This window comes from Pundamilia nyererei, unplaced genomic scaffold (assembly GCF_000239375.1).
Source record: "Pundamilia nyererei isolate P.nyererei 1_Seehausen unplaced genomic scaffold, PunNye1.0 scaffold00215, whole genome shotgun sequence".
NCBI lineage: Eukaryota > Metazoa > Chordata > Actinopteri > Cichliformes > Cichlidae > Pundamilia > Pundamilia nyererei.
The window spans coordinates 353,180-368,966 of record NW_005187616.1 but is presented as its reverse complement, the minus strand read 5'-3'; the positions used below and the strand labels follow the sequence as shown (position 1 = coordinate 368,966).

Genomic DNA, 15,787 nt, shown 5'->3' with positions numbered 1-15,787 from the left:
CCATTTCAGCTCACTGAGCTTCATATTTTTTCCACATGCTGGGACAGCATTTCTCCAATCCATGGATGCTTTGTTGATAAAATGGGTTATGAAACATTTTGTCCTCTGTCCTCTGTTCACAATCACTCCCTCTTCTTCAGTTAAAGCTGTAATAAGCAGCTATTTTAATTGGAATTGGATAAATGGCACTCTTTTATTCCCCAGCCCAACATCTCCAAGCTTGTTCTGGCAGTTTGTCATGCGGGCGAGTGGCTACGATCTCCGAGGAAAAAGGACATTCCCAAGGACACATTCCCTAGAATCCGTTCCCAAGGATGCATTGTCAAGGACGCCGTGAGCAGAGCTCTGGAGATGTGAAGCCCGGCAGCAGGGGAATGGAGGAAGCTGCACAGAGTCAGGAGGAAGAGGTGCAAGCTCAAGGCTAACACAACCGGCAAAACCAAAAAGATGAAGAGCTGCTGGGTTTCCTCCTGACTGAACCGTGGCTCAGTAACAGCTTATTAGATTCATTTAAACTGGATACATCCTCTCTGAGCGGATCAAGAATCCTGGCTACACACGAGAGGACTCTGAGCCCACAGACCATTAGGTTGGTACACTTACTACTCTGTTATTAACCAGTATTGTTCAAAATTGTTTGGTATTTGGCTTTTTGCAAAGGTGTCGGCTCACTAATTGTTGATCCAAAGTCAAATCAGTCTATTTCAGAGGATTTTTAACTGCTAGACAGACATCAGAGTGGCAGACAGAAATACTGGGAAACTTGCAGATTATACCTGCAGGAGCTTTCAAGGCTTCCACTCTTCTGCGAAGGCTTCCTACAGGACTTTTGTGTCTGTGGGAATGTTGTTCATTCATCCAGATGAGCATTTGTAAGTTCAGACACTGATTGCACACTTGCACACTCCCTTCTGGTATGATCAAAGTGTTTGATGGGGTTGAGGTCAGGGCTCTGTGCAAACCAGTCAAGTTCTGCCACATCTAACTCTGTCAGTCATGCCTGTTTGGACCTTTCTTTGTGCAGAAATCATTTTTTCAACCAGTTTCCACAAAGCTGAAAGTTCCAAAATGTCTTGCCGAGCATGATTTACAGGTGCGGTCTAATGCTTTTGTCTATAGCGTGCCTCTTCTTCATTTGGCCAGTAATAAAACATCTAACACTTTCTTCTACTGCATTTTATGAACAGGGTTTGATACAGGAATGACATTTTTCCTTCACCGCTCTGACTCAGTATCCTAAAGTTTCGATCGTTCATTGTGAAAATTCAACTAATGAGTTGCAGTTTTTCCCCTCAAAGTGAAGGAGAACTGGTTCTGTTTGTTTCCAGTCTACAGTTTTCATGTATAATTTTCAAATGTTGTGCGATAGTAAATATCAATAACGAACTCGAGCTGATTTAATTTGGTTGAAAATCAGTTCATAGTTAAGATCAAGGTCACAGGAAATGTGCAAGTCAGTATTCAAATATCAGATATCAGTAAATCTGTAATATGACCTTCATTGTAAGCACCCAAAGTCAATATAATTGAGTATAACATCATATGAAAGAGCATGGTGAGAGCTACGACATCACAATGACACCACAAGTTTCACAATCTCACACACACGATATGTAGTATCTTACAATAGTAGACTTTTTTACAGCTTGTAGAAGCCAACAATTCAGTCCGTTCTGCTCCAGTTATCTTGGTAAAGGCCATTATTTTCTGGTATTTGTTCTCTTAATGTCTTTGTATTATCTGAGATCCCACTCTCAGTGAGACAAAACAGGTAAAAGCCCACATCCGAGACTTATTTGTTTTTTCGCGCCCTGAAATCTGAGGCAACGTTTGAACGTGAATATCTCAAAGACTTTTAAAGAAAAGGCTGAAAATTTCACTTGTCTTTCTTACCATCAAAATAAATCAGAATCTATAATTTGGGACAGAAAAAAGACCATTTACTTTCATGTTAATACTTTTATCATGAAATCCTTTGTCACAAAAATGACGAAAGACCCATTTTATTCAACCTTCACTGCATCCTTGAACCTCCTCCAAGGTCAACTTCTTTTCCTCCTACCTGGCAACACCATCTTCATCATCCTTTGTCCAATATATCCACTCTCTCTCCTCCATACATGTCCAAATCATCACATCCTTCCTTCTCTAACTTTGTCTCCAAATTGTTCATCTGAGCTGTCACACTGATATTTAACTTGCATCCAAATTAGACTACTGTAATTCCCTCTACTTGGGCCTCCCATCTTCCTCTATCCACCGCCTCCAGTTAGTTCAAAACGCAGCTGCGCATCTCCTAACTGATACTAGAAATTATGCCCACATCACACCAGTTTTAGCCAACCTACATTGGCTTCCTGTTGAATATCGCATCAATTTCAAAATTCTCTTGCTTACCTTTAAAATTTTAAACAATTTGGCTCCCAGCTATCTATGCAAACTCCTCCATTTGTATATCCCTAATAAGGCACTTAGATCTTCTAATCAAATGCTCCTGATGCAACCGAGGTCTCGTCTGAAGTTCAGAGGTGGTCAGGCCTTTGCTGCCGTAGCTCCCAGACTCTGGAATAACCTTTTGATTCAAACTAATATGCTATTTCATGGCTAGTTATGTGTTGTTGTTGTTTTTTACTCATATTGTTCATATTGTTTCCTGCCCTCCTTTTACCTGTTTCTTTTTTGCTGTCTCATGCTATTTCTCTGACCAACTGTGAAGCACTTTGGTCAGCTTTGTTGTATTATTATGTGCTATAGAAATACATTTTGATTTGATTTGATCTGAAAGAATTTGCAAAAAGGAAAAAAAAATGGAGAAAAAGCAAATTAAAATCCAATAACTCTGGTGTCTCCAAGTGAAAATCTATGTTGAAGGTATTGTATATGTTTGTATATCGTCTGAGAGGAGTTGGGGTTTCTTGTCTGTGGAGTGTTGGGTGTGTTTTCAGATGGATGAAGACTCGAGTCCAGTTGGCTGGAAAACCTCCAGCAGTGAGTCAGCAGAGTTTGCGCTGCAGTTGCATTCCCACTTTGCCAACAAACCTTTTATTTCTGCACCTCTGCTTGCCTCATATTGACTGCAGTATCAGAGCTGCAGCTGCCGGCAGTCGTGTCTGCCTCAGACAGTCAGTGCCAGTGTGGGTGTGACCGCTGGGTGAGCCGGGCTATGCTCCGATGACATCACACGGTCATTCTGCAGGCTGACATGTGACACACATGCACTCAGTGAGTGACACACACTGGGAGAGACACGGACAGGCCGACCATCAGCTGCTGTACAGAGGCAAGTGAAACGCTTTGAATCTGATTGCTTCCATAATGCGTGCAGTCACTGCTAGAGATCAACTGTGTGAGGGGTTTCACCCAAGCTGCTGATGTGTAGTCACCTCCCCGGGCTGCTGTGTGCAGTTATTAGACACTGTCAGCTTTGTTTTTGTTACAATCATCAGATTCTCATTTAAAGATGAAATGTCCTCAATTCATTTTGAGTTGGCTGTCTGCTCACAGCCGTATAGTGACCAAATCAGTTGTTGCAACTTTGCTGTCCATAAAAACAGCATCAACTTCTGTTTGTTTGGAAGTTTCACCATCACACTGTGACTGCTTTTGACTGCAAAGATGCCTCTGTGGCCATTGAGTGCCATAAATGTTGACCATGCATTGACCGCGTTAATGGCTTCCATCATGACATTAGTGAGCGGTTACTTCCCCATCACATTAGTCAGCTAATCAATCCATGGCCGGATTTACTGGGGTTGGGATTGTATTCTGAAAATTGCATAAATCAACAAATGTAAGATAATGTGCACGCAGGATTATGGGCGTCAGTGTGAAGGTTGTTGTTTCGGTCTTTGGTTTGAATGAAGTTAAGTTCTTAATGTCATGGTCCTGGATGACTGGGTCTGTGACCCAGTGTTTTGTGTTGTTTATTATTAATAATCTTCTCTTTTGTGTTATTTAGAGTTCTTAGTCTATTGGTTTCTCTCTGTGTTCCATGTTTGCGCTGTAACCCCTTGTCAAGTCCGCGTCTGTATTATATTTCCTGTTTTACTTTGACAGTCTGCATCTTATGTTAATATTTCTAGTTTTGCTTCCCTTGTCTCGTCCTGCCTAATTACTCTCAGCTGTGCTCTCCTCCTGTGTCTCATTCCCCTCGTTATCCCTCAGTGTAGCCCCGTGTTTCTCTTCATCAGTGTCACGATCTCCTTCATATATGTCTGTGTGTTCTGTTTGCCAAGCCTGCCAAGTTTAATTTAGTTTTTCCTCAGTGTTCAGCAATAAAGCTAACATTTTGAGTTTCAGCTTGGCCTCTGCATTTGAGTCTGAATTTTGGGACCTTTCATGCCTCCCTGCACACAAACCATGGCACTTAACAGGGTTGTGCTTTATTTCATAACTGGAAGATGTTCCCTCTCATATTGGCGTCACAGATTTTCTGCAAAAATAAATAAAACTTTTTTTAATAGACTAATTATTTATTAGAAGGGTTGGAAGAAAGGTTAGCTGCTAACTGTACCAAAACCCTAATCCTTGATCATTGCCAGTGTCATGGTAGATGTTAGGAGTTTAAAAAAAGAATTCACACAGGAAAACAGGGAAAAGCTAAACTAAGCTGTGCCCTGCTTCTCTGCAGGTTTTAGACTTTTTAAAGCCATCCAGTGGGGTGGATTGGGTCTTTCAGTGAGCGAGTTCAGGCCCTAGGGCCACGTATTTGACTCACCTGTCTTAGCAGTGGGACATGATTCTGTGCTAATAAGCAAACTCTGTGGTAAATGCACCTGACCAGTTTGGACTAACAAGAGGGTAGAAAAAAATGCAAATCAGAGTTCAGTGAGTGTATTAGTCGGCAGGTAGGCATCTATTATGATGGGTTTATTCTTGTTGTTGCACCAAAGAAATCTTAAAATATCCACTAAAATCTTGGCCTGCATACTTACACTGTTCATATGAAAGATAATCAAAACATTTTAATGTTGATAATTAGAGCAGGGCGATATGACCAAAAATATTTATCACGATATACATTTGAAAATTTGCGATAACGATATAATTGACGATATAATTGACACTAGACAAAATACTTTACAACTCCTCTACTTTATTGGTGCAAAAAACACCCCCATCAATGTATTTTCACTTACACAAGCAGCTTTTTAAGTGCGTTAAAGTTATACAAAAAGTTAACAGTGCAAATGCAAATTCCTTGCTGACAGTTTAACCAAAAGGCATTTTCAGTGGAAACTGGCCGACATATCCTCAGCATAACCATGTATAATATCCACAAAACTTAAAAAGAGGTTATACACACACACAATACGGTAATATTATGTTGAAGCACAGTACGTATCACTCCGCGAGGCTCCTGCCTACGATAGCCGCTATGCTCCGACAATCCATCAAGCGGTGCGGCTTCGTAGCTTAGCAAAGTCGTACTGAAACATTTGACAGATTTTCCAGCGCCGTGTACATAAAATCGTTTCGAGGTCAGTAAACACAACCAGAATTCATACATAAGGCGCACGGGATTATAAGGGGACCTGTCGATTTTCAGAAAAATCAAAGGATTGATTTTAAGTGTGCCGTATTTTCCAAACAATACGGTAATAACGACGGCCCGCTAGCATGCTCTACCAAAAATAGTGCTTTGTTGTGTATCTGACGGACGAAAGCTAAACCAGTTCCACACCACTGAAGCTGCAGCATTTTTACAAACCAATTCTGGTTCATCCGTTTCATTCAACGATCCACTTTCGCTCGTCTCATTCTGCGTCGTAGCCAAGTGCATATGTAAACAAAGGCACTGCGCATGTGCGTTTTACCCATATTCTATCGCGATATTTCATTTTCTTATCATTGCCCAACATTACACCGGTATTACCGTGAATGGCATGATATAGCCCAGCCCTATTGATAATGATGGTTTTCACACATTTTTATATACTGACTCATCTCCATCAGTTTAGCTGTTTTCATTGTCATGCTGTGCATTACTCTGCAAAACATCACAAGACCAGGGAAATTACAACTGACTCAAATCCTATGCTAGTGTTACATTTTTTATTTGTTTCCTGGGTTCCCACACAACCTTCCACCTATCATCTTTACCACAGCAATGGGCCTGGAAGCCTGGAATGGGTGGACTTCAAAAATCACCAAAACGTGTATTAGTTAGTATTTTTTTATTGAAAAAGATTCTATGTACCATAAATGTTTTATGGTACATAAAAATAACAACAGCTGGGGTGAAAAAAAAAAGATCTGACGGTTAAAATCTTTTCTATACTTGGGTTTATAAAAAGGGCAGTATGTTTGCCATATCCAATCTCTGTCTGTAACGTTATTATTTTATTTAATATTTAATTCCTTTCATTTGTTTTATATTTTTTTTGGCCTGTAATTGGCATGCAATTCTGGGTTTTATCCTTTCTATTGTTATCATATTGCTGATGTTTTGCTCACTTGCGTTGCTTTGACACACTTTTATTTTCATTGGTGAAAGTGAAACTCTCTGGAAGGGAAAGCTGCTATGAATTCCACTGGAACCCATGTTTGTCACAAACAGCAGCCGCCAATGTACGGAGCAAGTCCTAGCATGATCTAATAATAATTTATGGCAGGCTAGTGTGCACATCAGCTGCTGTGCTACTGAATTCACATGAGAAAGCCAGCGGGTGTTTAACAGTCTTACATGAGTTGGATGTGGTGTGCCGACAGCTGGCAAGCATCAGAGAGTTGGCAGAAAGGCAAGAGAGCAGGTAAGTCTTTCCTGTGACATGTTACAGGTAATTGGGTTCAGAGCTGGTAAGTACAGCTATAAATTTCTTCAAGCAACAGGTAGACAAGTTTCCAGATGAACCTTCTCCTTCTGTGGAAGTTTGGAGCAGCTAGCTTGGAGACGTGAAAGCACACTGTGTTACCACAAAAGCGGCAGGTAACAGAGGTGGCCTAATTCTCACCATATAATGGTGCAGAGAACTGCTGTACTCTACACTTGATTACCAGATAGAGGGCAGGTGTTGGAAGGACTGTTTCAATGGAGAAATTCCAGGCAGGGGGTGGAGCAGGAGATAGAAGCCATCACTCCATCTCCGCCTGAGGCTCCAAAGCAAGGAAAAGGTTAAGAAACAAAAGAAAAGACTTCCAGCCACCTGCCTCGTAAATCAAATAATGCACTCCCTCTCTACTAGCTTTCCTCTTGGGTGTAGATTCACACTTCCTACAAGTTTATCCAGATCCAAGTTTTAGGCTTCACTGGAGTTCTTGAAATCGCTCTAGGTCTAATTAATCTCCTCGGACCAGTTTGCCTTGGGAGACTTTACCTGGGTTATACAGTTCATCAGTTTGGGGGGGTTTGTGGTGGCTTATCAGTTATTTAGAGTTTACACTTGATTGTAATGGATGTTTGAAGGCTTCCAGTCTTGCTGTAATCAAGACTGAAACTTAGTTAATGGTTCTTTTAATTAATTGAATACAGCACTGTTTCAGTTACAGTTAAGTAAAGGTATAAAGGTTAGATTTCAGGAGGTCGAATGTAAAGTACCAGTTTATTGCCGGCACATCCAGCTGCCAGTAATTATTGTGCTTTAACTTCCAGAAGTTGCTCAAAAAAAATGGATCGCCCGTGATTTATCTCCCAAGAGATAGAGACCAGCTCTACCAGCTCTGCAGCTTTAATGAGCTCAACACATAAACCAGTTCTCCACGTGATGCGCTAAATACTTTTTATAATGTTAGAAAACCCAGTCTACCCAACAGACAAAGTCTCTCCAGCATGTCCTGGGTCGGGCCTGAGGACTCATACCAAGACACTTAGAAGGCACCCTGATCAAACTATCTTAAGTCTTGCGTTTTGATGTGGAAGAGGAACTGCTCTAGTCTTATCTCTGAAGCTGAGCCCATCCTGCCTTCAGGGGAGGCTCATGTCTAGCACACGTACCTCACCCTCATGCTTTCAGTCTGTACCCACAGCACAGATGTGGAATGTAGATCAACCAGTAAATCTAAAGCTTTGCTTCAACGCTCAGCTCTCCACCACAGCAGAACGGGTTCGGCAGATGCTGCATCAATCAGTCACTCTTCCACTCAATCCTTCCCCGGACTGTGAACAAGACCTCCTGTGTCTCGTGCTGCTGTTCTGCAGCCTCGATGAGCCTCGATAAGGTTTCAAAATAAGAGCGACAGATTGTCCGCAAGTAAAATCACAAGACGTCGTTGTCCTCTTAAACAGATTAAAGATACGTTCTAAACTTATTTGTAGAATACAGCTGTTAACATACCTGGGTGACTAACTGACATGGGCAGTAATGTGTAATCCGATTACTTTTTTCAAGTAATGAGTAAAGTAAGGGATTACTAAAGCAAAAAAGTAATTACATTACTGTTAGTTTCCCCTAAGCAGGCGGCGTTACTACGTTATTAAGTCGTGATTTTGTTTGTGAGAGTGTCTCATGACAATGACATATGAGTGTGCAACATCCATGGCAACAACAGATGTGTGTAGATCAACAACGGACAAATGGAGTGCTGGAGAGAGTGCAACCATGCAGTGTTTAAAGCGTGGAAGGTCAGACATTACTTTGAGTTTGATTCCGTAAAACGTGACAAAAAGATTAGTGTAGGGGGCGCTTTGAGTGTACTGGGTATCAGGCCCATTGTTATGGGTCATCTGGTCCCTGTAGTTAGAGCCTGGTTTGCACTGCCAGCAGTAAATCTGATTCGTTGAGGGTGGGCGTTGGACTCCAGCAGGCCTGTCCTGTCACTGTACTTTATTATGTATTTGTTTACAGAAAGTTAAAGCAAAAAAAACCAAAAAACAGGAAACTTAATGAAGCAGGACACCTGTCCATTTTTACACCCTGTGAAATAGTTATATGTCAGTTTCAGCATTATAAGAGCCAAGTAAGGTTGAATGATGAATAGATTTGCAACGTTCTATAAACATCAGTTGCAACTTTGCCAGATGATGTTCTACTAATCAATTATGTGCCAGTTATTAAACATTATTAAATATAATTTACTGCAATTTATTTTATTTTTTTTACCAGTTATTAACAATGGTTATTACAGTTTGTCACCATTGTTAAAGACGTGCTGAAGCCGAACACTCAGACCATCAAACAGCATCAGGAGAGGCTGTGATCAGACAGGAAGCTTTTGTTTCTCAGTCAAAGTGAAGAACAGAGAGAGGAGCTCAAAAGGTCCAAGGAGCGCAGCGTCATGCATGTTGCTATGGACGCGTCCAATGGCATGGCAGGCTAATTTACAAAAGGAAGGTAACGCTGTGACGTGAGTGCTGAGGCACTGTTTTCCTTATAAAGCACCAGCTGATAAAAATGGTAATCTCAGACGGGTTTAAATTGCAGGATAAAGACTCTGTAATAACAGATCTTAATGTTGTTTCTAAAATGAAGGTTTTATTACTGATGAAGTGACTCTGTTTATTTGAAGCCAAATACAAGTATTTTTTTTATTTGTTTCTTTAGTTTCTTTGCAACACTGAGACTGCTCAGACTGACACCTCCTCACATGTAATCACATCATCAGGACCCACTGTGCTTCATTGGTCACTGAGCAGATATGAAGTTTTCCAGGAGTGAATTATAACCCAAACCACCATCTTCATAAAATAAAACCAAGTGGTTTTAGTGTCTATTTTCATTCATGAGTCACTTTATTAGATACACCTGTTCAGCTGAATGTTAATGCAGATATATTATCAGTCAATCACATGGCAGCAACTCATCATATAAAAAATGGCAACAACAGATGTGTGTAGATCAACAACCATTTACCATATAAAAAATGGTGAAGATGAGCTGCTGACGTTCAAATTGAGCATCAGAATGGGGAAGAAATGTGATTTAAAGGTTTTTGGATATTGTTGGTCAGCTGGTCTGAGTATTTCAGAAACAGCTGAGATCTCTAGGGTTACAGAAAATGGTCAGAAAGAAAAATAGAAAGCCTTGTTGATGTTAGAGATCAGCTGAGAATGGCCACACAGCATGCAGAAGAGCTTCTCTGAAAGCAAAGTAGCACTGCAGATGGGCAGGAGAAGACCACCCAATGCACCATTTCGTTTAGCTAAAAACAGGAAACTAGGACTACAATTCCCATTATGCTTATCAAACTGGACAACTAAAGCCTGGAAGAACTTCTCAGTTTGTGCTGTGACATTTGGATAGTAGGGTCAAAATTTGGTGGAAACAACAACAAGAAAGGGCGGAGCCATCCTGCCTCTATCAAAAAAGCTGCTGCTGACCATGTCCACCAGTCAACCTTTCTACCTATCTTTTGGCAGTTGTTTCCAGCAGGATAAGGTAGTTTTTTCTACTCTCAACGGTCTTTCTTGCTACAAGTACCTCATTCACTCAGTCACACATTTATACAAGTGCTTTTTATGCCTAAACGCTGATGAACGCATCATTCAACATCAAAAACTATCAGTTACTATTTATTCCATAGGAGTCTTTTTGTTTCTCTGGCTTAGTACTGAGTGGCTCGGGTGTGTAGAGCTCACAGGGTCAAACATTTACTGTAAAACACATGACATGACCACGCAATTAAAATGTTTTTCTGTGGCATTCAGAGGAGCAGCATTATGGCATTATCCACAGCACAGCCCATGAAGCTTTTATCCCTTTGTGTTGGTTTCCATGGTTACTCTGTTAAAGACTCAACTGACAGTCAGCTGTCTTTTGTGTTAGTCGCTGGCCTCTCTGGCCTCCACTCACACTCTGATTTCTTTTCTCCTCTGCGTCCACAGTGGAGCAGTCACATTTTTTCCTCATCGGGCTGTTTTTCTCTATCTCAGATGGAGATGTCGACAGCCGGTCCAGGGATGTTAAGTCACCAGCAGCGCTCCATGAAGAGAAGGCGGTGGGGAGGTCTGAGGCAGCAGTGGAAACTTCTGGGCCTGTTTGAGATTGACCAACAGCATGAGTTCTACAGCCTGACCTGCATGATGAAGGAGGGCTTGGCTGCAGCCATCCAGAGCACCATCGATGACCCACCCGCAGTGAGTAGCTGTCAGGAAACAGTGCAGCCACTTACACATGGCGGCTTCACACAAAGCCACTTGCTTTGTAGTGAAGTGGAAGCAGTTAGCAAAATAAGCTGAAAGGTGTCACTACCACATATACTAACAGTTACCATGGAGTAGTTGTGGGTGTTTTGAAAGGAGCCCATTTAGGTCGTGGACACATGAATTTTACCTGTCATAAGTTTATGTTTTTGAAAGTAGAGATCATAAAAAAAGAGGGTTTGAGCTGACTGATACTCATACTACATTCTCAAACAACTTCAGTAGTCCTTTTATCCTCTAAGTGGGACATTCAATTATAAACTCATTAGGAAAGTGATACTGAGGTCATAAATCAAGTGACTTCAATACAATCAGACTTTAAAAAAAAAACTTGGGGTCTCTCCCCATTAAAAATAATACACTCTTACGTACTAAAACATTAGCTTTACTTTTGTATATGAAAGATGAACAATCAAGCCTTTATGGCTGTTGTCATGTTGGGCTTTAGGAGCCCAAAGTAACCAAAATTAGATGGTGTGTGGAGTGTAACCATATGGCTACATCACACAGACAAAGATACCTGTTAACTGGTGCTGAGTAAAATCCAAATAAAGATAAATTTTGCCTTATTATTTGTTGGATAAGACAAAGTGGTCCAGTTCTAGGATTTCAATTAAGTAAGGTGAAGCCTAGCAGCTACAGTCACCTTTGTCACATCCACCTCTCAGTCAAAGAGGCTGCACCTCTAAAATTGTAAACTTAATATAATCCTTAAGAACATTTGGACTGGTGGGTTGTTGTACAGTTCTTATAAGGGAAAAAATGAGCTACAGGGACCAAAATCGTTCTTTATAACAGGTTGTAAGATCTTTATTTCTGCTCTAAAGCTGCAAAGGTTCATATTTTAACAGTTTTTCTTTTTGAAGCCTCTAGTGGACATCAGAGGAACTGCAGTTTGTGGTACATCCATATTAGCTCAGATTTCTGCTTGGTTTTGTGTTAGTAGCAGTAGTAGCAGAGTCAGTGAATCCTTGGCAGTATATTACTTTTGTTTACCTTCCATAAATTAAAAAATAAAAGCAGATTACCAAACTGAAAATTCTCTTGTTATATTGCATTAATGAGGCCTGATTATCCTTGTTGTCTTGTCTGCTTAGTTTCATGTGAATGAGCCATAACCTACCCTCCAACCACCAAAAAAACCTTATTATCCATTTATAATATGCAGTTCTTCCAAAGAAAATGTGCTGCTTGTGTAAATGTATTGTATTACAAGTTGGTATTACATTAAAGTACCACTGAGCTGTGACACTGGACTGTTGACACAATCTTCAGAGTGCCAACAAAAAGTCATGAGAGAGTGAATGAAAGCTGTTGCATAATATTTCTACATCATCAACTATAATGTGTCACATGGCGTAATCAGACTACAAAGGTCGTCTGTAATGGCATCTACAGCGACACCACAGCTGTGAAGGCATTGATTATTGGATTACTGCACAGAACCTGTGAGCTGCAAAAATCACAGCTTCACGCTCATTCCAAAGTGAGAAATGAGGGCTGAGGAATTTCACTGTGCAGATTCACACAAAGAACTAGTTCAGAAAAAAACAATGAACAGTTTAAAGAAAATATTTATGTGTAGCTCAGCGGGTGGTGCAATGGTGTAATGGTGTTCTTGGTAATAGCCCAAACAAGGCCAGGCATTGTTGTTAATGTAGGGACACCAGAGCTACAGTGACTGAACAGCTTGTCTAAACCGAGAGACAGATGAAACCACTCACGAAAATATAAAATATAATATGATGAATGCTTACATATCTGAGAAATATAAATGAATATTTTGTTGAAGTTTAGCTGGTTAACACGGGCTAAAAACGGTTCGACTTTGAATATAAAAGGTCATTTTTGTAATTACCCTCTGCAAACCTGTACTATAACTTCTACCACAGGAGGGCAGTATTGTAAAACCGAGATCTGAAATCTAAGAAAATGTAATATTGTTGAGACTGAGGTGATGAAATGTTACCTGAAAGCAAGAGGTTTAATGGTTTGACTGTCCTGCTTAGTAAATGTGTTCTTTTGGTTTTCCAGCTTATCAAAGAATTGCTCAATAATGCACAGAAAGTTCAAGAAAATCTAAAACTTGTTTCCACTCTGAGGTTGAGTGAGAGAAGCTGACACTTACACTGACACTTAGATAGTGTCTGACCAATTCTGGGAAAAGGCAGATTTTGGAAACAAGCAAAAGGTTAAATACAAGGGAGGTTTAAATAAGTAGAAGAAAGAGGATCTAACTGATTCTAAATAAGCAGAAAGAAAGACAGGGAGTGTGGATGATGAAATCCTCTTTTCTCTGATTCTTAGAATGACCAAAGTTTTAAAAATGAATCATGTTTTAATCAGTTTGACTCGAAATGAATGAGTCAGACCGTAAAGTTGTAAGAAAGTGTTTACAGAGGTCAGGGCTGATGGTTCCTTGGACTTTTATAGGACAGGAAGTCGTTTTTTTTGTGTGCCTGGTGGCCTTTAAAAAGAATGCAAGCTTAAAGCATTTCTGCATTTCCTTTACTTTTCAGACCTAGAAGCTAGGTCCATCCTTTATATTGTTTATGATTCCAGTGAGTATTTCCTCACTGGCACACTCAAACTGAGACTGGCAGAGTGGATGCTGTCATGAGTCTTCTTACTGTATGAAGTCATGTTGCTTGTTTCTTTGCATTTTGTTGATCAATTTAGTCATTTTCCAATGGCTACCTTTTATTAAATGCACTGGAAGGTCAGTTTCCTAAATAATAATTCAACAGAGTTCGTTTTTCATGTGTTGCAGTTTGAGGCCACAGAGAAACGCTTACAAATTATAAAGTAATATTTTCCTATGTTCCTGCTCCCTCACTCAACAATCCTTTTTTTCTTTTTTTCATTCCCTTCATGTTGAAGTCAAAGTCATGGTTGCAATACTATCATCAGCATATAGCTGATTAGATTATATCACTTTTGGAAAAAAAAAAAAACTTCAGACATTACTTAAAAAGTAAAAACTCGATTAAAATTTTTATGTAATTAATAAGAGGCGTTGTAAATAAGTAATCTCTAAAATCTAATTAAATTAAAATCAAAATATTTTTTTTTTAATTTAAAAGGGTTTTAGTATGCGACAGAATAAATAATAGTCATGGACATGAATATAGTAAACTCAAGCTCTTTTAATTTCTGGGGAGAAACTAAATAAAAAGCATTTAAACTGCATTTCAATTCAAAACAGAGAAACAAAAATAATATCCCTGGCCAAAATTGGGCAGACTTAAAAATAAAGTCCTATTTTAAGTACCTTAACCTCCTAGGACCTGGCGTCCACATATGTGGACATCGCATTTTGGGTTATTTAGACCAAAATACTCAATTTGGGCCTGATATCCACTTACGAGGACACTATGCTGCTACTGTTTTATCAAAATTTTAAATGAATATCCTCATATGTGGCTCTTATTTTTCTTTAAAAAAAAAAAAAGGCCAAAAAAAAAAAATCTGGTAATTCTTTTTTTTTTTCATTCATCAAGCCCCAATCAGCCCAAATATCAAAAAGAAATTAAAAATGCATGCCGTGGAAGAGTTCGGGTCTTAGGAGGTTAAGTACATTTTCAAAATGGCATTGTCTTTGAATAATAATAATAAAAATGTCATCATAAAGTGCAGTTTTTCTTCTTTAAAAGACTAAGGCAGAAACACAAACGTTTATTTGACCAGGTTCACCTTTAAACTCTGAGTACCCTTAGCCAAAAAGTATTTTGTACATTAGGCTAAAACAATGTGATCATCGAACGTTTTAGTGCAAAAAATAACAAACCCATTGGACTCACAATACCTGCATGCTTATGTATTGGCCGTCTCTTTCAGCCAGTTACTTAGACAAACTAGCCTGTTCGCATAGATAGAAGTGGCAGGACTCATCAAATACTTGCAGGCCAGGACAGACAGTTGCTGGTGGGTCCCTGCTCGACCCTGTTACGCAGGGCTTCATCATCTGAATCAGGGTCCGAGGACAATGAAGAGAATCAGAATCAGAATACTTTATTGATCCCTGGGGGAAATTATTTAAGAGAAGAGGCTCTTTGTCTTTGCTGGCTCCTTTGTGGTGGCATCTTTACACTGTTCCTGCAGCAGGGCCTCAAGGCTGGTCCAAACCTCTTCTCACTCTCCCCTTGCAAGACACAAATCCTTAAAGCGTGTATCAAGCACAGTAGCTATCTTGAACAACTGATGGTTGAGTGTAGCTACACGTTGGGATAGGTCCTTTGTGAAGGCAGTCTTAAATTTCACCATGTAGTTTGAGTCATCATCAGAGACCTCCATGGTGTGATGCAGGAGGCAGAAAGCAGGTAAAACCACTGAACATGAGACATATGTTTCACCTCCACGAAGCTCAGTCACAAACCTGTAGTAGACTGTTCAAGAAAGTAATTATTAACCTACACAATAACTAAACTATAAAGCTTTTTGAAGAAACAGTAACAATAAGTTAAAAAATAGTTTTATTTACCTGCATGGCTCAAGGACAGTTGCCAGCTTTGGAGTTTTACCAGCTCTGATGGAGTTAAAATGACTAGCTTGTGCTTTTGTTTGTTTAGCACAGCAAAAACAGCCTCTTGATTCTTTAGTAGATGTGAAACCATATCCAGCGTTGAATTCCACTGTGTGGAAACATCCTGTATGAGTGGCTTTTTCTGTTGCCCCAGGCTTGTTTGCTCATGTATAGTTCATCCATACTAG

At 39.9% G+C, this 15,787-nt stretch overlaps 1 protein-coding gene across 4 annotated transcripts in view; it reads left to right on the top strand.

Moving 5' to 3' along the window:
- Positions 1-537: 537 nt before the first annotated feature.
- Positions 538-15,787, top strand: part of pip5kl1 (phosphatidylinositol-4-phosphate 5-kinase-like 1) — a 53,460-nt gene continuing 38,210 nt past the window's right edge. Inside the window, exons 1-2 of one of the 4 annotated variants that reach the window (XM_005748156.1) lie at positions 538-589; positions 10,808-11,011. In XM_005748156.1, coding sequence (XP_005748213.1) covers positions 10,808-11,011 — 204 coding nt within the window. In that variant the 5' untranslated portion in view covers positions 538-589. Of the gene's footprint in view, positions 590-3,162; positions 3,281-10,255; positions 10,314-10,668; positions 10,696-10,807; positions 11,012-15,787 lie in introns of those variants that run through there. The other 3 variants (XM_005748154.1, XM_005748153.1, XM_005748155.1) reach the window with 3 other exon arrangements.